The sequence below is a fragment of the Mesocricetus auratus genome, unplaced genomic scaffold, assembly GCF_017639785.1.
Source record: "Mesocricetus auratus isolate SY011 unplaced genomic scaffold, BCM_Maur_2.0 Super-Scaffold_100013, whole genome shotgun sequence".
In the NCBI taxonomy this organism is placed as follows: Eukaryota; Metazoa; Chordata; class Mammalia; order Rodentia; family Cricetidae; genus Mesocricetus; species Mesocricetus auratus.
Window position 1 is genome coordinate 27959519 of NW_024429196.1, and position 24232 is coordinate 27983750.

Below are 24232 nucleotides of genomic sequence, written 5' to 3' on the forward strand. Positions count from 1 at the left end.
TACATCATAGTCAACCTAAGGCAGAGCTGGAATGAATGTCTAGGGCATTATGTTAAAGGAAAGTACTTCAGTCTTCTTTTAACCCAAGGAAAGTGCACCCAGGATGAGGAGTTTGTCACAATAAAATAGTGTTAAGCAAAGAATAATCTGCACCCAGACCTAGCTTTACTAGGCAAATAAATATATTTGTACCCATTTATCTACATAATAGACATTATATTTATTTTTGCATATCTTTCAATATTTTTAAATATCTTTCTATACCTTTATGTACAAATATAACTTGGAAGTTTCAAGGTCTTTCCTGATGACATGTCTGGATGACATTTGCAGCTGGTCCTTGTGTGTCAACAGGAGTACGGGGGCGGGGGGGGGGTGGATGTTGACTGTGGGTTGGCACTATTGGGAACTAGCATATGCCTTTCAGGGGCCTCTTGCTATATGATCTCTTTAGGAGTTTTCTTTCCTCTTCAGCAAGCTTTCCATAAATTCCTTGTTTTTCTCTCCGAAGACACATCCATTTGGTTTTCTTGTCTCTGCACATTTGCCTGTTCTCAAGTATTCCCAGCTCCCCCTGCAGAGTCGCCATTCTGCCGATGCTATGCATGATCTGAATCTCCCTCTCTTCTGTGTCTTTTCATGGAATTTTACACTGAATAGGGACAGTGACTTGTTGGGAACATAAGTAACATTCTGGCATCAGACAATTTAGCCCCTCCCCCAAATCAGACCCCCCCCACTAATTGAATTCTCTTCCACTGAAACTACACAATGCATCAAAATTAGGGAGACAAGATATAACTGTGTAGCCCAAACTGGACTCAAACTTGTAATCTCCTTTCTTTGCCTCCACCTTGTCTCCTAAGCAGTGGAATTACATATTTACACCACCATGCCTGATTTTAATTAACTTTTTATATCTATTTGTGTGTATGTGTATGTGTGTGTGCAGTATATGTGTATATGTGCATGCCTGTTATGTGTGTGCACTATGTTCATGAAGGGGGCAGAGGAGGGTATGTGTTCATATAGAATCATTGCTTGTTTTCCTGTATGGGGGTCAGTAGTCAACCCCAAGTATCTTTCCTCAGGAACTAGCCACCTTATTTTGTAGAAGGTCTTTTTTGTTTGTTTTGTTTTGTTTTTGAGACAAGGTCTCTTATTGATATCTAACTAGTCTAGGTTGTTTGACTAGTAAGCTCCAGGTACCATCTGTCTCCATCTTCCTAGCACAGGAATAACTATGTGTCATCACACTTGGCTTTTTGTTTGTGGGTTCTAAGGTTCATGTTCAACTCTTCATGTTTGAACAGTAAGCACTTTATTGACTTTGGTCACCTATTCATAAATGAATTTAGGGGCACCACTGCACTATGTAGTACATTTGGGGGTTCCTTGGCTTTTCTCAAGTGCACAAGGCCCAGAGAGAGCTTTGAGAATAGAAGAAGAAATCTAAGCAATGTGGTTTCCTGAGGTTTCCATGGTTTTGTTAAGGCCTTAGAAGTGCGCTGACTGGTGATAGCCTACCTTGTCCATCACCTGTACTAAAACATATACACCGTAGTTACAATGAACCTTATCTGCTTTGGCAGGAACCCCCCAAAAGAATCCAGTTCAGCCCCTCATGCTTTACTACTTCACCTCTAGGACAGTTCCAAGGCTCAGAGAAGCTTAGATTACATAGTTCTGCCTCTCTGGGCTTCCTCTGATCTTTCTGGAATGTGCTAAGCCTGTTTCTGGACTATATTCTTGGTCAGAGGTTGACATGGCTCCTGTTAATCGTCAACATTTGAGTGTGATGCAGAGAAAGATCAGAGCAAGCTCACTACTGCTGACAGTTGTGTGGCCCTTACTCACCACTTCCCTCCAGACCCTGGTAGGAAGGCAGAGCTCTGAAGCTGATCAGCTGATCAAGGTGGATTAAAGAGTCAGCCTGGGGTTAAGGTACGGTCAAGAGGATGTATGCCTCTAATGTCCCGTTGAGATGGGTTGCAAGATCCCCCAGGTAGCTCTAATGGAACTGGAAATGAAACAACTGTGGGCTGCTGGCCCTCCTTCCCTTGGTGCACATGAGGGGAAGCCATAGCCGAGGCCTTACAAGGTCATGAGGAATGAGTAGCAACTGAGCCAAGAGGAAGGAAGGGAGACTGAATGATTACAGAGAATATTCAACACGATGGGGAAAATACCCACAAAGGAGACAGGCTGGTTGCTCCCAAGGTTTTTAGGATACTGTTTAAGAGTCCCTAGAGATACTAGCAGCTAAACAAACAACTATTTTTGACAAGGGCCTTTGAACCACAGCCTAGCCAGCTCCAGGTCCCTCAGAGCTGTGGATTTGAGCTCCCAGAAACACAGCCTAAAGGGAATACTTGTTTATTGACATTCTCAGCCATGGTGTTTCAGACCTTGCAGGAATCTAGATGCTTTGATGGGGAATGATACCTGTCTGAAGTTCATGCTATGTGAGCTAGCTGTCAATGAAAACAAAAGCAAGAAGCCCAGGATGACCAGTTTCCTGCATGAGGTCACCATGCGTATTCTGGAGTGCAGACATTTAACTACATATTCTCACTGTAGTTGGTGTCTTGGCCACTGTGAGGCTGCTGCTCACAGCTCTCAGTGACTTGTGACATCTCTCAGTATTTTCTTCTCTAGGTCCCTGAATTTGTTTCTTTTCCTGTTGCTGGGATAAAGCTCCTGACAAAAGCAACTTGAGAGAGAAGGGTTTCTTTGGACTCGTAGTTCAAGGGTGCAGCCACCCTGGCAGCTGGTCAGGTGGCAGGAAGGTGTAGCTGCTAGTCACATCACATCCATTGTCAAGAAGCAGAGCGATGGAGGCCTGCTATGCTCAGTTCTCTTTTTCCATTTGTGCAGCCCTGGCTCCCACCAGGCAATAGTGTCTCCACAGGGCATGGGTCTTCCCACCTCAATATGTAATCAGGACAGTTATCCATGGGCATGCCCAGTGGCCCACCTCCCAGGCAATGATAGATTCTGTCATGTTGACAATGGCCACTAGCCATCACAGTTTCCACAGTCCAGTCTGGTTTTCTTCCTTGCATCCATCACAAACTTAACAAAACTGGGACTGTCCATCTGTCTTTTTCTTGTCTTTTCCTAAGTTCGTTTATTTTTCTCTTCTTTTTCTTTTTGTTTTTATCTGTCTCCTTCCTTCACACACAGGGAGACAGGAAAGTTTCTGAAAGACCATGTAGCACACCAGCGTTTTACCAGTGGTTACTCCTAGCTGAACGGGATTATGTGAGCTTTATTTATTTACTTACTTACTTACTATTCTTTTAAAAATAAGGTACAAGATTTAATGAAATCAGAAATCAGAAGGAGGGCAGGGCAGGGGCCGGAAAGTCTCTGCAATTCTGAGTTAGATAGGGGATAAACAGTGAGACTCAAGAAGAAAAGGAGGAGGAAGGGGATGAGGTGGATTTGGAAGAGGAGCTACCACCACTGTTACAACTACTAGACACATGCCTGGAACCTCAACCCTGGGGAGGTTGAAGCAGAAGAATCTATGAGTTGGAGGCCAGTGTGAGCTACATATCAGATCTCAGGCCGTCTTGGGCTACACAGTGAGATACTGTCTCAGATACGGTATGCAAACAGGTATGTAAGTTAAATAACATGACAACAGCAAAGAAAGAACACTCTGATTACAGTCCTTGGGATATTTAGAAAGAAGAGCTTCCATCCCAGGATTGGGTGCTGAAGAACTTGGGACTTGCAGGTGGGGCAGGAAGAAAATTGGACACGATATCCACCTTTGTTAGCTGGACTTCGGGGCTTCTAAAGGTTCCTTTACCTGGAAGCGAGAGCAGAGCAAAGAGTGGCAGATTTGAGGAAGATGATAGTTTCCAGTTTTCAACAAATTGAGTCTGAGCTGCCCAAGGGTCCTGCCTGGAGAGCCAATTGGCAGGTCGTTCTGAATTTAGAGAGAAGCACATTCCAAAGGGGAATCTGGAAATCTGGGAGGTGAGGATTGGTGGTTATACCCTGGATATAACTAATTTGCTGGGGTGGAGGAAAGAGTGAGGTATGAGAGCTGAGTTGGAAATTTCACTTTAAAAAGTCATTCTATGACTCTTTTATCGACTGGAATAAGAAGGAGGCACTGGGGGAGATTGTGGGAACCCCAGATAGACAGGGGACCTCTGGAAGCCAGAGCAAACCATTCATAGGATGAAGGCTCCCTCATGGCAAAGTATCTCACGATGTCCCGGAGGAAGTGCTGGCCTTTTGGAGTGTAGATTCTGTGTATTGACTCAGGACACCCAGACATATTTCCTGCGGATCAGAGTCAGGAGTCAGGGCTGAGAAGGGAACCCTCTGCATCAAGATTCAGTTTCTGAGAAAAGGCCTTAAGCTAGGAGGATCAGAGCAGAGGAGAGGAAAAATGGGACAAGGGATGTCTTAACTTCATGAGGTACAATTAGTGTTTCCTGCCTTCTCTTTTCCTGGAAGAACTGGGAGTGGGAGGCAGCCCCGGGAAGGATGAGGAGATGGACCATGGGAGGTAGCCCCGGGAAGGATGAGGAGATGGACCATGGGAGGCAGCCCCGGGAAGGACGAGGAGATGGACCTAATGAACTGTGCCCATTGTTCTCATTTCTGGGTGGATGTGGAACTCCTGCAGTGCTTTCTTCAGGGATGTTATAGAGGATGAATTCATTAGCTGCTGCCAAAAAATGAACTGAAAGAAACAGCCTAGTTGGCCAGCTGGAAGCGCTCCCGAAACAAGCTGCAAACTAGAAAGGCTCTGACTGGGGAGACTTGGCTTCCCGTGACTTTGGAGCTGCAGATCCCACTGTATTGGATGGCAGTGTGGGCCCCAGCATGAGACTCCCTCCCTTTCCTTCCCCTTCCCTCCCCTCCCTTCCCCTCACTTCCTCTCTTTTGTTTACTCCTAGTCCTCTCATGCTTTCTCCCTTTCCCACTACCCCTCTCTCAATTCTTAAGACAAAATCTCCCCCCATGTAGCTCAAACTGGCCTTAGCCTCAGCTCAGACACCAGCCCTGAATGCTGGGATTGCAAGTGCACTACTATGTCCATCTTCAAACTCTTTTCTTTATAGAATATCTGCATGTTACTCTGTTTCAGAGATTCTATAATATTTTAAAATTCTATGACAGTGGCCCAAGAAATGACTCAGTGAATAAAAACTCTTGCCACCAAATCCAATGACCTTACTTCAATCCCTGGGACCTACATAGTAGAAAGAGAGACTCTTGAAAATTGTCCTTTGATCTCTACACAATATTGCACAAGTACACACACCTTACCCACCCACACAAATAAATAAATAATGTAATAAAATCTTTGAAAAGGACTACTGTCTTAGTCAAAGTTCTATGACTGTGAAGAGACACCATGACCACGGCATCATACAAAAGAAAACATTTAATTGGGGCTGGCTTAAAGTTCAGAGGTTTAGACCATTATCGTCATGGAAGTGAGCATGATGGCATTCAGGTAGACATGGTGCTTAAGAGTAGTTGAGAGTTCTATAGCCTGATACATTGATACATAGGCAGCAGGACAAAAGAAGGAAAGACAGGGGGAGGGAGATAGAGACAGAGACAGAGAGAGAGAGAGAGAGAGAGAGAGAGAGAGAGAGAGAGAGAGAGAGAGAGAGAGAGAGCCAGCCAGCCACTGGACCTGGTTTGAGCTTCTGAAACCTCAAACTCCACCCCCAGTGACACACTTCCTCCAGTAAGGACACACCTACTCCAACAAGACCACATTCCCTAATATTTTCAAATATTGCAATGCACTCCCTATGAGCCTATGGGGACCATTTTCATTCAAACTGTCACAAATATATTTATTATTAGCTTTAATTTTATAATTTGTTACACGATAAATCATTCATTCAGCACTACACCTGTGCAAGCCACTTCCTAAATGTTACTGGGTGATAGGATGATGAGTGAAACCCACCTGCAGAAACCTTAGCATCTGTTATGGAAAAAAGATATAAAACAAGCCATCATTACTCTGAAATGTACTTTATGACAGGAGTGTGTTAAAATTGAGGACCAGATTAGAGGAAGGAATGGCAGGTCTCTTTGGAACACTGAGGACAACTTTCATAGTGAGAATTTAGCCCATCTTTCTAGGTACTGGACAATGATGAGTGGTTTCTTAGGACAAAGCAATGTGGAAGAACACTCTAGCTCAGGAGAATGATGGCTGTGATCTGTAAGTTGGCTCAGAAGATAAAGATGTTTGTTATTAAATCTAATAACTTGAGTTCAGCCCACAGGACTCATATGGTGGAAAGAAATAACTTCTACAAAATGTCCTCTGACACACTCACTCATGTGACATGCCAAGTGTGCATTCACATACATACCCATACACACATATACAAACATACAAAATGAAGCCTTAATTTAAAAGTTTGGGAAGAGAATGTGAAGATGCATTGATCTGACATACCACGGCTGGTAGCAGCATGTGACCTAGGATTGAGTAAAACACTCATTTAAGTCTTCTATTCAGCTGTCATGTATTTCTACCATGTTCCAAATGGTGACAAGTGCCCTTTACATAGCAGACATTGAATACAAATCCTGACACTGGCCCTGGTAGTCGGTTTCTTAGTCAGGGAACAAGCGGACTAATGGGCTCAGGTGTGACCAAGTTGGGTTTTTCTTTGTCTAGACCAGGGAAGCCCTCGTCACGATTCTCAACGATCTCCGACCCCAGGATCATTTCAATATCATTGGGTTTTCCAACCGGATCAAAGTGTGGAAGGACCGCTTGTTACCAGTGACTCCTGATAGCATCAGGAATGGCAAGCTCTACATTTACCACCTGTCACCCACTGGAGGTAAGAGGGATTTCTTCCGGCCTTTCTACCCAGTGTTGACATGATCATAGGTCCATTTTCTGTAAAGAAACATGGCTTGGAAAGTTGAAGCTGATACTAACCAGGAAAGCAATAATAACAATATTCCCAGGTGCCTATATTTCTTCAAGTTTACAAATTCTCAGCTCCTAGACCTTAAGTTATCATTGGAAAATCCATCCATAATTTGGATCCTGAACAAGGAAGCTGGTTTTGGGAAATAGTCTTAGTTGGAGAATAATTTTAGGTTTATCTTTATCTACTTGTATGTGTGTGTTTCTATAAATCGATGACACCTAAGTAGGAGTGCCAGTGGAAACTAAAAGAGGGCATCAGATCTCCTGGTGCTGGCATTACAGGTAGTTGTGAGTTCTGGGAACTTGCCTCTTCTGGAAGAACAGGAAGTAGTCTTAACCGCTGAGCTATCTCTCCCTAGGATGGAGATTTGAAGCCCAAGCGCACGATCCAGTGTTTTGTATTCTAACAGTTGCAGCTGGAACTGCCCTGTAAAACAAGCTATGGTCTTGTTTGAGCTAAAGCATGGTGAGAAGGCATGAATCTCAGATGCTCTGGGCTGGGCTGTGGATGTGAAGTGGAAGGAGGAGAGTGCTGGTCTCCAAGTTCCCATATGCAAACCTTGAGCATGTGTGCTGAAGGGTAGGACAGGGGCGTGAAGACAGGGAAGCTTTCTAAGACTGCAGAACCAGGCGCTCCGCTGCCCACTGTGCTGTGACTCCTTTCTTTAAAAGAAAAATGCCTTCCGTTTATTATTATTGGGGGGAGGCAGCATGCACGTCGCCTGGTGGTCCCACAGCAGTCAGAGAATGTCTTTGCAGAGTTGATTCTCTCCTTCAGCCTTATGTGGGTTCCAGGAACTGAACTCAGATTGTCAGGCTTGCATAGCAAATGCCTTTACTTGATGGGTCTTCTCACCAGCTCCCACCTGGCCCTTTCTCAAAGGCAGATACGCTATCTTGTGGACTTCTCACATTTGTTAATTCTACTTTCAGTAACTGGAAACACTATGTAAACACCCAAGTGAGCCTTCCCCCATCTAAAGATGTTTATTTCCTTGTAGTCATCATCTTCCATCCAGTTACTGGAACTGTTTTATCATTGGGCAGGGGAAATAAAATATTAGATTTGATATCATAGTTATTATCTATGGCAGGAAATTGACAAGACTGTGAAGTCCTTCCTCTTTGTAGCCCCTAAGTCCTAGTATGCCTGTTAACACATGATGTACATTCAGTGATTATCTGATAATTTATGCTAGTGGCATTCTCACTATTGGAATGGTGTGCATAATGGAGAGATAATAGACATCTTTAGAAAATAGTTATTATTAGGTATTATGTTCATTTGAAACCCAAACTATTTGTTCTCTCTCTCTCTCCCTCACTCCCCCCCCCACCATATAATATATATGTGTAGATGCCCATGTAGGCCAGAGGAGGGCAGTGTTTCCTAGAACACTTGTGAGTTGTTTAAAAGTGTACTGAGAACTGATCTGGGTCCTCTGCAGGAGCAGTAGGAGGTCTTAGCCACGAAGCTTTCTCTCATTTATTTTTTTGACACTTCATTGCCGAGCCCTTTGCTGGAGAGCATTGGAGGACTCTGCATTTTCTATGAAATGCACTTTCCAGGTTGGGACTTAGCTTCTGAAGCTTGATTTCCTGCATTTGAATCCAGCTCCACTATCTATTAGTCGTTTGCCTCTTTCCTCATCCACGAAATAAGAGGATGGCAATAACCTGGCTATCCGAGTGAAATAGTTAAAATATTCCAAGTGTGTTGAAGGGCCATAGCAGGTAAGAGGTTTGTTCTCCTTAAGTGTCAGATGTGATCTCTGTTTTTATCCAACTGAGTAGTCCCTTTTCTGTCCCCTGGGCATCCACTGAGCTCTCAGAAGAATGGTTGGACAGCTGTGTAGGACACTGCTTGTGGAGAGGACCCAATGATGGTGAGCAGACAGGAAATGTCTTGCCTCAGGACAGCTGTGTTTCTGAGCCCTGATGTACCATGCATGCGACCTTAAAAACTAAAGCTACATTTTTACCCTGCTCTCCTTGGCTTTAGAGTGGAGGGAGCGATTTGGTATTGTTAGTGCAGATTAAAGACAGTACAGACACTTGTTACTTATTCATGCCCACATATATGGAGATGAAATGAAACTGGACGTGATGAATAAGGCAAATTAATGACTCAAATGCTAGATTCTGTTTCAGCTGCACTTCTCTCATCTATCTGGTCTCTGTGTACTTTAGCAGGATTTACTGATGTATTTGTCCAGAGCATGGACTATCCACTTTTCTTTTTTTCATTTATTTTCTGCTTTGAGACAATGTCACTCTATAGCCCAGGATGGCCTCAAACTCTCAGAAATCCTCCTGCTTCAACTTCCTGAATGCCGAAAATACACATATGCATCACTATGTCCAGCTTCATGTGTGTGTGTGTGTGTGTGTGTGTGTGTGTGTGTGTGTGTGTATGTATGCTCGCACAAGCGTGCACGTGTGTTGAGGACAGAAATCAGTTCTTTTTTATTATTATTATGAAGCTGTTGGTATTTTGCTTGGTTTTTCTACTGGCTAGCTCTGACTTAACTGACTTAAGTATTTAACCCATAATTGCTAATCTAAGTATTTCTCTTACCGGAGAAAAGGGTCCAGACCTCTTACTCCTCTGGCGGCCTACATCGTATCTCCATAATTTGGTTCTTTTTAACATGGTACATTTTTTCCCATTCCAGACAGGGCTCTGGAGAGTGGTTGGGGCAGCACAGCTCTACATTTTACTAAAAACACTGTTTAGCATGTGAAAACATTTTGACATACACATTTTATCTCTAGCCAAGTTAAAAAAGCCAATGAGTTAAAATGAGGGTGTTTGGTGTATAAGTTTTATCTCAGTGATTAGAAAGAATCATTAAAAGGAACAGATGTTCAATGCTACAGTAAGAACAGAGTTCCCTCCTGGTCGTAATGATGCGGCTGATAAGTTGAATGGAATTTTTAGGTAATCCAGAAACACTACTCTTGCAGTCGCTTTCCATGTCACCCAATCAACTGACAATTTCTCCAAGAAAACAGTAGTTTAGCATCTGTTCAAGGCACTATCTGACTGCTTTAATCAGAGATACGATTAAACATATACTTTTAGATGCTCCAGACTTGGGATGGCAAGGTCAGGGAGGTGTGTGTGTGTGTGTGTGTGTGTGTGTGTGTGTGTGTGCGTGCGTGCATGCGCGCTCATGCACATGCATGTGTGTACCTTCTCAGTTCTGAGAGGTTTTTTACATTGGGATCATTTCAAGTCACTTGCATTTACTTAGCAAACACTTGTCAGATTTCTAGCTAGGCCATAGAGTCACCCTGGAAGTGCAGCTGCCTGCATCCAAGTGCTGCCCAGACCCTCAATGGTGAAGGCTGCTGCAGCTGTTACTGTGCATTCAGAGGTAGAAGGTGAGTGCAAAGTCATGAGCTGTCCTGTGTTGATGTTCTACAGGCACCGACATCAATGGGGCCCTCCAGATGGCCATCAAATTGCTTAACAATTATGTGGCCCAGAATGATATTGAAGATCGGAGTGTGTCCCTCATCGTCTTCCTCACTGATGGGAAACCCACCTTTGGGGAGACCAATACCCTCAAGATTATCAGCAATACCAAAGAAGCCACTGGAGGTCAGATCTGCATCTTTACCATTGGCATCGGCAATGACGTGGACGTCAAGCTGTTAGAGAAACTTTCGCTGGAGAACTGTGGTCTTTCACGGCATGTTCATGAAGAGGAGAAGGCAGGAGAACAGCTCATCGGGTCTGTTGTCTGTCTTCTCATAACCAGAGGCTGGGGCAGGGGCTGAGGGTGGATACAGTAAGAACCTGGAGCTGAGGATAACTTTGCATGGGCCTTATCCTCACATCTGTTGGAAACAAAGACAGCTCATTGCATTGAGGAATATTGTAGTGTGTTTTATTCTTATTTTTAAAAATTATTATTCTGTAGCACTGGTCTTGAGGATGCTAAGTAAATGATTCACCCACCACTGTGCTAGCCCTTCTGATATTCCAGTTTGAGATGTGAGTCTTGCTAAATTCCTCAGATGGCCTTGAACTTGTGATTCTCCTGTCTCAGTCCGTACAGTAGCTGGAGATTACATGGATATACCACCGTGCCTGACTAATAATGTGCTTTGAATCCAGGCAGATTCAAGTTTAATATGTGGCTTTATGCAGGTTTTTAGGACTGTCCTTGTCTCAGTTTCCTCTTCTGCAAAATGAAGGTTACAGCTGATGGTAGTTTAATGAGGAAAATTAAGTAAAGCTTTGGCACAATTGGTATTACCCATTAGCAATCAATGTAGGATTAAATTGATATTTTGAATAACTGGTGAAATGATATTATAATGTGAAGCAAAATGATCAATTAAGACTGATGAAAACTCAAAATGTTTTTTGTGGGAAAAAAAGTGGTAGAAAAAAAATCTAGACCTTAGGTCTTCTAAGACAGAATTACCTTTTCTGAGAGACCATGTTGCTGGTTATGTTGCATGATTTTGTTATTGGCTGATTAAGTACTGTCTCCAGGTTCAGCACAGTGGAACTCAGTCAACATTGTGCAAATATGGGATCTATTGCAAAGGAAAAGTCTGCTTTATCTAGAGTTTTTTCGTAGCCACAATCAAAGAAATTTATGAATCATAAGCTGACTGAAAGTCTTTAAGACATGCAATTAAAAACAGGTGATTGCTAAGGGAATGACTGGCTACCATTTTTCTCCTGGGATTTTAATGCAAGAGTTAAGTGAGCACACAGATCTGCTTCCTACACCATAAAAATTATTCAAAACCAAATTCAAAGAGAGAAAAACTTACTGTACTATATCATAGAACTGGGATTTAGTCAGGAGGTCACAAAGAAAAGCAATTACATTGAAGCCAATTAGTTACACTGCCATTCTACTGGGAATGCTGTCCCTACCTTGCATTTCCCAAGAACTTAAAAGAACCATGCATTTTTTGTATATTCATCATGTCCTATGACCCTATGTGGTTGGGGTCCTCCCCCCATCACGGGCAGGTAGATAAGTCTAGAAGTTACAATGCTATACCGACGCCTCTGGCTATAAAGGCTTACTAAGTGATTTATTTAAGGCTCCTCTGATAGTTGATACAGGTTAGCCCCTGCTCCATATAGTCATTCAGTGGCCCAGGTTGATTCCACTTCATTGCTCTGTGTCCCACTTAGGAGTTATCCTTATCTGCAATGTTGAAAGTAGGTCAGTGTCATTTCTGATCTCTCGTCCCAACAAGAGTAAAGAAACTATCGTGAGCACAAGCTGTTTTAGTGCAAGCAAGTGTCTTGGAAGATGTTTCATCGGCTATCAAAATGCTGCGCTAAGAGAAGTGCAGGAGGCCATCACGCGTAGTCAGACCTAGACCCTAGAGAGTCTGAGTTCTCCGGATTGACTACCTATAGCCCAGCCAGGCCCTGATTCTGTCTGTCCTTCCTCTGCAGGTTCTATGATGAAATCCGAACCCCGCTTCTTTCTGACATCCGCGTAGATTATCCTCCTGACGTAGTAGAGCATGCCACCAAAACCCTATTCCCCAACTACTTCAATGGTTCTGAGATCGTCATTGCCGGGAAGATGGTAGACAGGAAGTTTGATCAGTTCCATGTGGAGGTCACTGCCAGCAACAGTAAGAAATTTGTCATCCTGAAGAAAGACATCCCCGTGGAGTCCCAGAAGCTGGGGAATGACGTCACAGCCACCCCCGGGCCTGCCCGTGATGGTCGGGAGGACCCCAATCACGTTGAGCGTCTTTGGAGCTACCTCACTGTGAAGGAACTGCTGAGCTCCTGGCGGCAGAGCAGCAGTGAACAAGAGAAGGAGCAGCTGAGGCAGAAGGTGCAGGCTTTAGCCTTGAACTATCACTTCCTCACCCCCTTCACCGCCATGAAGCTGAAGAAGCCAGGGCCTCGCACAGACGGGCTGGAGGACACCCGCGGCATGTCTGCAGCCACAGGACCTGAGACAGTGGTACAGAGCCTGCCAGGAGCTGACACACAGCCAGGTAGCACAGGCTCAGGGGTGGCCTGTGTGTGAGTGCCAATTCCTTATAAGGCCAAGGGAACCTCAGCAGAAGTCTGTTTTGTTTTCTCATATTGCACTTATTATAAGCAATGGCCTTACATGAAGTGCACGGTCACCAGATGCCCTCTCGAATAGGTATACTCCTTATAAACTGTAGCTCACAAGAGTCATGAAAAAGAATGGCAGGCAGCTGAAAAATGTTGCCCGCTGAAATCAGCACATCAGGCTCAGACAGAAGGACAGTGAGTTTGAGCTCAGCCTGGGTTATGTAGTAAGAACCTGTCTCAACAAAACAGAAACATATACGTTAAAAAAAAAAAACAATGTGTGGACTCTTGAAAATTCCTGATCTACACACTGGCCATTTTGATGCCAGTTGACAGAGTCCTCAGTAACAGGAGAGAAGTCCAAACCAAAGCAAAGGCTGCATCATTTCTACCACCAACAAGTGGAAAGTGGCCTGCTTTTTAATGTGTAACATTTTTATAGTTCTTGTCAAATTTCCATCTCCTAGAGAGGAGACTGAAGTTAACCAGACCCTCTCAGAATCCCACAAATGCTGGTTAATTTATTTCTCAAGTTAAACTCTGACAAGCACGTGCAGTGGCAGAGAGAACATGAGGTTTGGATCCGGGGACCCTCCCAGGCAGCTGTGAAGTTCAGGACACACTTAACAGGCCTCCCCGAGAGTACAGTTGCTTGCCTATAAGTGGGGATAATAATACGTTCCATGAAGTCCATTGCCAGGACTAACTGTTCAGCCGGTATCCTTTGGCACAGAAAGAAGTGTTCTATTACTATTGGCTGTCTTTCTTTCCCATGGGATGTGTAGTCCCGTAAATGTCTTGAAGATTTCAGGCCCTCGCGTGCAAGCCTCTCCCAGTCTCAGATGGAGCTTGTGCTGGCAAAGTTTGTGACACTTCACTGTGATGTTTCTCATCTCCACCTGCTGCTCTCTGTGCCTCTCCATACATCTTTAACCACATAACAGCTATTCTTTTCCGTGTCCTTTTTAGGACCTGCTCTCAAGAAACCATATAGCCCAAGAATTAAAATCTCTAAAACATCAGGTAAGTGGATAATGGAGAGTAAGGGATTTTTTCAATTCTCTGAAGCCAGTAAAAGCAGGAGCACAGAAGGTGTCCCCATGACCTGCTTTATTCAGCAGCATGAGGCACATGAACCAGAACCAGCAGGAGTCACTTTAGAAACAGCAGAGATGACCCAGCCTGGCAGCAGTGCCAATAGAGGGGATGAAGAGTGGTAGCTCATTTTCCCATTGCTGTGTTTAGAGGACACTGGGTTTTGGAGAGTGAAGTGTGCGTCCAGCCTTTGCGATCCCAAAGATAAAAATGGTGTAACAAAAATAAAGATGTCTGGCTGTATAGGCAGAATTTTTCTTTTCTGAATTTTTGCTGTTTTTGAGTCCTTGGCTCGGAAGGGAACCACAGACTGAAGATGTAGTAAAATTTTCCTTTTGGCAGCATCTTCTAAGAATAGAATATAGTAAGAATCAGGATGGAAGAACGTCTGGGTTTTATTCTCCCAGTGTCCACGTTTTCCCTTGTAAGTTCTGATTCTTGCCTTTCTGCGAATGAGCCAGACGTGCCAGTTCACAAAGCCTGGGACATCCCGTGATTAGCTGTGGGGATACAAGCACATAGTGTCCCGTGGAGAGAATGCGTTTTCTAATGTGCATCTGTGCTGTGGAACGCAAGGAAACCTTTCTCCTGGAAGCTGCCTGTGGGGGTGATTGCTGGACCCCTCCACACACTTTTGGAACAAACAACAGCTTCTCTTGTACAAAAATAGGGTGGAAATTATGTTTTCAGTGCAGTAGAAACTTCCAGACAAAGGTCAGGCAAGCTATGTCCATACACACCTGTGCCAAAGATGGAAAGAAACTTTGTCTCCTCTAGGCATTTTGTTTCTATCATCAAAACAGATGCCTTGTATTCCTCCCCTCGGTGGTACCATTGTATGTGGGAGGATGCCCATGTGTGTGTCTGTCGGAGGATACTCTCCAGCCTCATTTCTCAGGTACCTTCCACCTTTTGTATGAGACAGGATCTCCCCTTGGCTCAGAACTTCAAGTAGGTGACATCAAGCTTACAGGGATCCGCCTGTCTCACCACCACTGAGATTAAAAAGCATGGCTACCACACCTGCTGTTTATATGCTTCCTAGGAATTGAAGGCAGGCCCCTAGACTTGGGAGGCCACTGTCTTTACCAATTGAGCCATCACCCCCCTTATCTTGTATTTCTTTCTGTTGTCATTCACATGGGGCTTGAGGCACTTCACTGTGAGAGCTGCCGGGTGTTTCAAAGTCTTCTGAGAAATAGTACTGGAGGGAAGGGGGTTCAGCAGTCACAGGGAAGACATGAATGTCCTTGCAACTTGAAAAGACTGAACTCCTCCAGGCCCACAGTTCCAACACACACACACACACACACACACACACACACACACACACACACACACACACACACACACTGCATGTCCACAAAACAGAGAGGTATTCCCAGTTGCATTGTTTTATATATAAGTCAGGGAGAAACTGAATGTCCTACATAATTAGAGAAGACTATGGGTGCTAACTCTTGGGAGAGTCTGCTGCTTATTTTTTTTAGCAGAGACAGAGACTGCTTATATTTAGCAGACACAGAAACTGGAAGAAACAAAGAATAGGGCTGAGGCTTATAGTTCCATCTGTGTGATCCAAAAGGGAGACTTCTACCACCATCACTATTGTGCTACTAGGCTTTCTAGTGACTTTTATGCTTTACCTGCCACTGTGTGGACTTCGGTTCCACCGTGAGTGCCAAGTATTACAAGTAGCTCACACTGTATGCTTATAAGATTGTGTAGCAGAAGTGTCCAGCCTGTTGACATTGTGGCATGAAGTTGTAATCTACAAAATTTACATTCTAGAACCTACAAGTAGGCTACAAAAAGGTAGATGAAATCCATAATGAGGTTGGGGAGATGGCTTAGTAGGTAAGAGCACTTGTTGCACACGTGTGAGTTTGAATCCCAGCAGCTGTGTCAAAACTCAGACGTGACCACTTTCATATCTGTAGTCCAGTGCCACAGGGACAGAAACAGAAGAACTTAGGGGTATTGCTAGCTGTCAGCCTAGCTCTAGATTTAGTGAATAAGTCAGAATAATAGAGAGATACCCCATACCTTCCTTTGGTCTCTGCATGTATGCACAGACACAAACACTTGTGCCACAAGTGAGAATACATACTCCCACACATACACATCTGTATACTCACTGAAAAAAATCCTCAATGATTTAAGCAAGTTTAAACTGTGTTGGACTGATTCATACTTATCCTCAGGATGAGGGTTGGGCGCACCAGACTTCCTTGGCAAAGGATTATTTTCCATGGAACTATTGGCATAGTCAAGAAAGGATCATCATTCTTTTAGGATTTATTTACTCTTGTTTTATGAGTTTGAGCATTTTGCCTTCATGTATGTCTGTGTACCACTTGCATGCTGTGCCCACAGAGACCAGGAGAGGGTGTCTAGTTCCCTGGAATAGGAGTTGTGGCGGTTGTAGGCCTCCATGTGGGTGCTGGGAGCCGAACCTGGAACCTCTGCAAAAACATCCAGTGCCCTTAGCCACTGAGCCATCTCTCCAGCTCTGGGGCTTCATTCCGTGTTGTGGCAGTTAAGGGACAAAGAAAATGATATGTTTATTCACATGGGAAGTTGAACTCTGTCGTAGTTGAAAATGTGCAGACCATCCCCCTTCTCTTTTCATATCATCTTAGCTCTCAATGCTTAGTTGTCTGAAATGTGATAGAAACACCATGACATCTGAATTCAGGAGACTAGAAGTCAGTGCACCCTCACTATGTGCAAACTGGGTGACTTTGGGGGATCATTACACTTCTGTATATTTTCCTCATTTAGAATTGAGAACACCCTTCTTTCAGCATTCTGATTATGATTAAAGAAGTGATCCATTTGATAACATAAAGTAGCATTTAATCAATAAACATTTTAATTTTCTTTTTCTATTGTTTTTGGCAGTGGATGGTGATCCCCATTTTGTTGTGGATTTCCCCTTAAGCAAACTCACTGTCTGCTTTAACATTGATGGAGAACCTGGGGACATCCTACGGTTGGTCTCTGATCACCTGGACTCTGGTAAGTTCTGTCTTCTTCTGAGGTACTTAGTCACAGCCCAGGGATGGGGCATTTCATTCTCTGTGCCAAAGGTGAATGGCCAGTTATAGAAGAGAAACATCCTGGATGCTCAGTAGGCACCAATGATGATTGGTAAAGAAACTATACAGTTTCTGTACACACAATCAGACGCTTACTTTATACCCCCAGTGTGGCTCTGGGCATGCATCATAGCAACTGAAGAGTCTGTGAAATGGAGGTTGAAATACTCTGCTTGTCTCCAGGCCATTACATAGTAGATTCAACTGAATCACGAATAGGAACACTAAAGTGCTGTAGAAATTTATCACATCGTATTGTCATTATTTCCATTTAGAAGCTGTGGTGGTAGGGAGGTCATAGTCCCTGGAGACTCATGTGGAAATCCCAAACATTAAACACACAGCTCATGAATAGATATGAAAGGAGCTTTAGCCACCTTAGGTCTATAGAGAGATGAAGTAAAAGAAATTAGCACCAAAAATGCTTTATGAGTATAATGCAGGCAGAATTGCTTGGGGACAGCCATGTGGACAGTCACACAGTCCAGCAGAGTGAGGATTGGCTTTGGCATGCACCTTCTAGTATTGCTAGGTACTGAGCAGGAAGTGTCTTGGTAAGTCAGGTTGTAAACAGCCTCCTCGGGTGGCATTTGTGATGTAGCTACATGAAGTTTGAGCCCTGATCTCCATTATCAGATTGTATTCTTGCAGGCTGTCCTCACTTCATTTCAGTTGCTGACCTAAAACACCCTGAACAGAGTAACTTGGAGAGAAAGAGCTTATTTTATCTCATAATTCCAGGTTATTGTTCATCACTGAGAGGAAGTAAAAGAGGCAGGGACTTGAAGAAGCTAGTCATATCACCTCCACAGTCGAGGACAGAAAGAAATTTCTCCACTCTTATACAGTTCAGGAACCCTTGCCTAGGGAATGCGCTGCCCACAGTAGGCTGGGCCTTCCTACATCAATCAGTTTAAGACAACATCCTGCAGACATGTCCCCAGGCTTACCCACTACAGACAATCTGTCCTTGAGAGTCTCTTCCTAGGTGATCCCAGGTTGTGTCAAGTAGACAAGGCTCTCATCTTTCTAGCCTCAGAGTTAAATCTGTAATATTTTTCATTTAAAAGGCAGCTGGTATTGAGTCAGTGACCTAACTGTATCCCTCCCTGAACATGCTTGCTCTTAAAAGCTTTAGAAGGTTTGGATGTATAACATCCTTCATGTTTTGAATGCTTTGTCTTCAGATGATGACACTGATTATGGGAAGCTATAGAACTCTTAGGAGATAGGGCTTACTTAGAGGATGTGGGTCACTATGATTGAGTCCCTGGAGAAGAACTGATTTCTTGCTGTTATGCTACCTGCTTCCTGGTCCCTACCCGCATTAAGACTTTCTGCCACATAGTCCCATTACCGTGAAGAATGCTGCCTCGCCATGTTTCTGTACCAAATGAACTGAAATCCTTCTGAAGCCCTGAACCAAAATAAACCATTCCATTTTTATTTCAGTCAGACATTCTGTTATACCAACAAAAAAAGATCTTCCATGGTTTCTGTATTCACAATGGTGCCTAAGACATGAAATCAGTTTGTAGGTATTAAAGAAGGGTGTCTGTTCAGGCTGGGATTTCTCCTACCTTTTCGCCTTGGATATCTAAGGAGTTTCCAAGATATATTGAAGATAATCTCAAAGAAAATGAAAATTAATTATATACCAGTATTTTGTTGGTGAAAACTACCTCTTTTTGTGAAATCAAAGCATACAGCATACATCAAACTCATTCCCAAATATCCCACATACAACTGCATCTGTTTATTGTTCAGTAACACAGCACTGAACTCTGGGATGGAACTCCCAGGTCTTCTAGAGGTCGGAAAGTTGCAGTTGTGCTTATGATGTAGCAAACAGAGAAGGAGTTGTATCCAATGGCAGTTGATGGCTTTCATGTAAGCCTCTTTCTATAATACACCTCCCAGTTCTCTTAGGTTTTATATTTCCCCCATATTTTATAAGACAAGGAACTTCATATTAATGTTTTAACCAACTTTTCCAGGGATAAGCATGTATAAGGTAGAAGAAACTGGCCTACTGAATAAAAAAGGCATTTGAACTTTGAATCCTGCTCAGCAACATCAAAGGATCTAAGTTAGCATTATTGATAGCTTGTAGACATGGTGCCTATCAGAACCACACCAGCGGATACCAGAATGTCACAAAAATGAAAGTACACGAAGATATTAGTCATTTTCTATGACAGTTTGACCAAAACCTATGTCTTCCTTCCTATATTCATGCATTCACTCACTCAGTCAGCAGCCACTAAGTGGCCCATAGCTGTAGTTCAGACAGCAGTCTTAGTGATAGATACAGAGACAAGAAAGGTGGAAGGACATTCATTAGATACGATCAATGGCTTTCTGTATCAATGACAAAATGTGTGACATCTTGGGTCCTTATTTTGGGTCCTGATGTCAGAGTTCATAACTTGACTTCATCAGTTCTCAGCTCATAGAGAGGCAAAGAATCATGGTAGTGGAAGTATGGGACAGAGGGAGCTTATATCATGGCTGACAGGAAGTAGAGAGTCACAGAAGCAGTAGGGTGGCACAAGATACTCCCAAGTGACCTGTTCCCTCCAGCTGGCCCCTACCTCCCAAATTCTAATATCTATTAAAATATAACTACCATTTGAGAGATCAGTCCTCTTTCCATGTGCTCTGGGAGAGGCAGCTTGAACCCAAACTGTAACAGATGCTTTTAGTTGGAGAATGGACTTGACTTTTCTAACCTCTGTTTTTTTCTTGGCCTTTGAGGTGTAACTGTGAATGGAGAGCTTATTGGATCCCCAGCACCTCCAAATGGTCATAAGAAACAGCGCACATACTTCCGGACCATCACCATTCTCATCAACCGGCCAGAGAGATCTTACCTTGAGATCACACCAAACAGGGTCATCCTGGATGGTGGAGATAGACTGGTCCTCCCTTGCAATCAGAGTGTGGTGGTAGGGAGTCGGGGACTTGAGGTGTCAGTGTCTGCCAATGCCAATGTCACTGTCACCATCCAGGGAACCATTGCCTTTGTCATCCTCATTCACCTCTACAAAAAGCCAGCACCCTTCCAGCGAAACCACCTTGGATTCTATATTGCCAACAGCAAAGGCCTTTCTGACAATTGCCATGGCTTGTTAGGTAGGTGACTTCCCATGCTCAGTCTGTGATCCAAGGATAGAATTGGGTTTTCTAAAAGGAAGTTCATGTGGCCAATATCATGAGCTTGACAGAAAATTACAGTGGGAGTATGGCCCTTCTGTGCTCACCATCTTCTGAGGCTGTAGCTCCAGGATCTCTCAAGAGCACTAAAATCTAAGGATGCTTGAAGTCCCTTGTCTAAAACATGCAGCATTTTCATAAAACCTATTCACATGCTTCCCTCTGTTTTAAATAACCTCTGAGCTACTTACATACCAAAGTACTGTTAATGCTATGCAAGTAGTTGTTGTACTGCATTGTTTATGGAATAATGACAAGAAGGCAGTCCGTATGTTCAGTGTCAGTGTCAGTGTATGTTCTCCCATGAATTATCAGTTTACAGTTGACAAAGAAGTCAGAATGTCACCTGCAGAAAGCCCAACTTCATATATCATGTGAAAATTACATTAGTGTGTGTGTGTGTGTGTGTGTGTGTGTGTGTGTGTGTGTTCATGTATGTGTGGGGTACATGGAAATGTGAGGGTCAGAGGACCAGTTTGGGTATTGTTCCTCAGATGCCTTCCACTTTTTTTTTTAGGCAGGCCTCTCGTCAGCCTAGAACTGTGCAGCTATAGACTAGCTGGCCCATTATATTCCAGGGATTATTCCATCCCACACCTAGCTATCTCTGGAATTACAAACCTATGCCACCATGACCAACTTTATAATGAGTTCCAGAGACCAAACTAATGTTCTCACTCATTTGAAGCCAGAACTTTGCTCACTGAGTCATCTCCCCAGCCCTGAAAATTGTACTTGTTTCATGAGTGGGACTTATATACCAGTTCTCATTAGACTTCTGAGAACTCAAAGAGGTAAGAAGCAGTCATCCAAAGAGCTGGTTTCTTGCCATTCTGTGAGAAGAAGGAGATCCAGGGCTGACAGGAGAGGCGGATGCCTTTCCTAGCAGTCATCTGTATTGCTATGAGCAGCAGGCCGGCCACGCTGGCTGGCTAGCCTTCTTCAACGTGCAATCTCACGTGGGCCCTTTGCCCCAAAATGAAGAGTGAGTCACTTTCAGAGCTCGGTTTAGAAGGCAGGATTTCCTGGCACTTGAGCTTGCTATGTTTCATTGTGTTTGGCTGCCGAGCATAACTTCTGTCTCCATGTTCCCTTGGCCTGAGCAATGCCCTCGCTTGACCTGGAAAATTCTGAGACTGAGTGACAGGAGTGAACTGAGCTGACTGTTTCCACTACTCTACCCCCAGTACATAACAACAAGTGGATGGTATGAAGGGAATCTATTGCCGAGGAGAGGAGAGGAAGGGCATGGCTCTATGTCCTACTTATCTGCTACCATGCTGTCCTACCAATTTAGCCAAGATTGCCCTAACTCCATTTGTTGTCTCAGCATTTGCTCAGCAAATGGACAGTTCCCAGAAGGGGCAGACCATAATGAGGAGAACCCACATAGTCTCATGCACAGGTTTCATCTCAACCTGGACAATAAATGAATGCCTCCAGGGAGGGCCTAGCCTAGGACAATGGTCCATGAAAAACCCTCCTGCCCCTGACACCACCAACATTAGGTACCAGCTCTTGTCTGCATTCAACTTATATCAGTTTTTCCCCTCTTTCAGGTCAGTTCCTGAACCAGGATGCCAAACTCATAGAAACTCCTGCAGTGCACAGCAAGAATCTTAGTAATCAGTCATTTCCTCAGACAGAAGAGATTCCTGAGGCTATCCTAAAGGTGAAAGGACGCCAAGTTCCAGTGGTCTGGAAGCAAAGGAAGATTTATAATGGGCAAGAGCAGATAGACTGCTGGTTTGACAGAAACAATGCCGCTAAGCTGATTGACGGGGTGTATAAGAACTACCTAGCATCTCATCCATTTGACACGGAGAGCATACTGGGCCTGAGGAGGTCCAGGAGAGCTGAGACTGGCAGTCTTCATGAGGAGAGTGTCTAACAGGGAATCGACTTTGGATCTACTCTGGATGCAGCTCTTCTTGTTACCTGTGCCTGTCTTGCCTCTTGCTATGAGCTGCACTGTGTAGCCTGCCTCCTGGTGGAGTGGAGGTCCAATGTATGCTAGAGCAATGAGTCAGGGCAGGAAGCTGGAGTGGAAATACTATATTCTACTTCCTCTTCCTACCTTCCTCATCCCATCTGTACTAGACAAAAATGGTAGCACCAAGAGGAGAGGAGATCTAATTAAGTAAAATTGTGTAGCACCTGGCATGGCCACCTCTTAGTCTACTGTAAAGTCACCCTTCCCGAGGAAGTAAGGTTGCCATGGGATTTGTTTTCTCTGTAGCATTGTCTGAGTTGGGGCAGTCTGCTTTTGCCCTATATTCATGCTTAGAAATCACTCTTTTCAGTTGCCTTCCTCAGATGGTGCTCTCAACTTCTTCTCTCAAGGTCATCTACATTGAGGCCAGGCCACCAATGACGCAAATAAGTAGTCCTCACTTGAATCGCTCTAAATGACCAAGGCTTTTCTTAGCAGAAGATTGGTATTTTTATTTTTTGTGGGTTTTTTCTCTGTTGTGGAATCTTGCCTTTAAAAATTAGTTTTCATTGTAAAAATTTAACTAAAAATAGAAAACTCAATCTTCCAGATACTGATCTCTTCTTAATTGACTTATGAGGTAACTTGACCTTGCTGGTGGGTGCTTTCCAATTTGTTCTAATAAGCTAAGTGCTTATAATAAACAGGACAATTCCCTGTGGATGGTCTTTACTGGCCTGTCTTGGTGCTGGATAGCAAGATAGTTGAATGATAAATCTTCTACTCAGAGCACTTTAGCTCATGCTGTAAGTCCAATACCTTTTGGTTTTGCCTTTGGATGTCCAGGAAATGTAAATTACATGAAACTAGCACTGTCATAACAGAGAACCCTAGCCTAGAGTAGCTGTTTAGCCTACCTGTGGGAAGAATCAACTTTTACCTTCTCAGAAGGAAGTGATTGTGTGCCTGGAAACATGGCTGTTTCACTATGAACTAGTAGCAGTATTGGTTGCCTGTAGAAGACAGGGTCCATCAATATTCCATCCGTGATGGGGGAGGGGTCATAAGGCCCCACTCCTGCCTGAAGAGCTATGGGCAGTTAATTGCTTGACAAAGGGGTGTCATAATCCTCAGCTGGAATATCTGCTGGTAAATTGTCCTTGCTCAAGAAAATAATGCCCAATTCACAGTAAGCAACTCTAATTGAATACAATGAGCCACACACACACATATATATATGAGACAAGAAAATAAGAGGGGACAAGGAAGTTGTAAGAGAAGATCATGGGAGGAAGTGAAGTGGATCAATGTACATTAGGGAGATGCCTGAAATTGTGAATGAATACACTAAAAAAAATCTAAGAAGACATTCCCGCATCTCAGATGGGCACAAGCTAGGAAATCAGTGTGAGTTTTAGTTGTAGCACTTAGATGACGCTAAGCCCCTAAGGAAAGCCTGCAATCAGAGGAGACTTTAAAATATTAACATGTGTGATTTTATTGGGACTGTCCTCCATCGAGTCTGTCCATCTCATCCAAGAGCAAAGAAGATGCCGGAGAGCCTGGGCCTCCATTCTTATACTCCTTGCCATCCTTGGCTGTGCTTGGGGCTGGTGTGTGAGGAGCCTGCCTGGAAACAGGTGAGCAGGAAGTGATGGGAACGAACAACAGAGAAAGGAAAGGAACACACTTGGGGGAAGCAGTGTTTTGATGGGGACCTGAGTGAAAGGTTCTATGCTGTCCCCACATAATATTTCTTCCATTGAGCACCGTGCCGAGGCAACCTCTGCAGTGAGACAGGAAGGCTGCTTGGCACTTGGAGAGAAACTGGCATCTAGAAAATTGCTTTGCTTCCTGTGGGAAGCACTTGAGCA

At 43.9% G+C, this 24232-nt stretch overlaps 1 protein-coding gene across 2 annotated transcripts in view; it reads left to right on the top strand.

Annotated features, from left to right (window-relative positions):
* The window catches only part of Itih5 (inter-alpha-trypsin inhibitor heavy chain 5), a 98128-nt gene extending 75049 nt beyond the window's left edge, over positions 1-23079 (top strand). For both annotated transcript variants that reach the window (XM_005071719.4, XM_040755534.1), the window contains exons 8-14: positions 6683-6851; positions 10377-10686; positions 12387-12946; positions 13983-14036; positions 17013-17129; positions 19967-20344; positions 21985-23079. In XM_005071719.4, coding sequence (XP_005071776.1) covers positions 6683-6851; positions 10377-10686; positions 12387-12946; positions 13983-14036; positions 17013-17129; positions 19967-20344; positions 21985-22316 — 1920 coding nt within the window. In that variant the 3' untranslated portion in view covers positions 22317-23079. The remainder of the gene's footprint in view (positions 1-6682; positions 6852-10376; positions 10687-12386; positions 12947-13982; positions 14037-17012; positions 17130-19966; positions 20345-21984) is intronic.
* The last annotated feature ends 1153 nt before the right edge of the window (positions 23080-24232 follow it).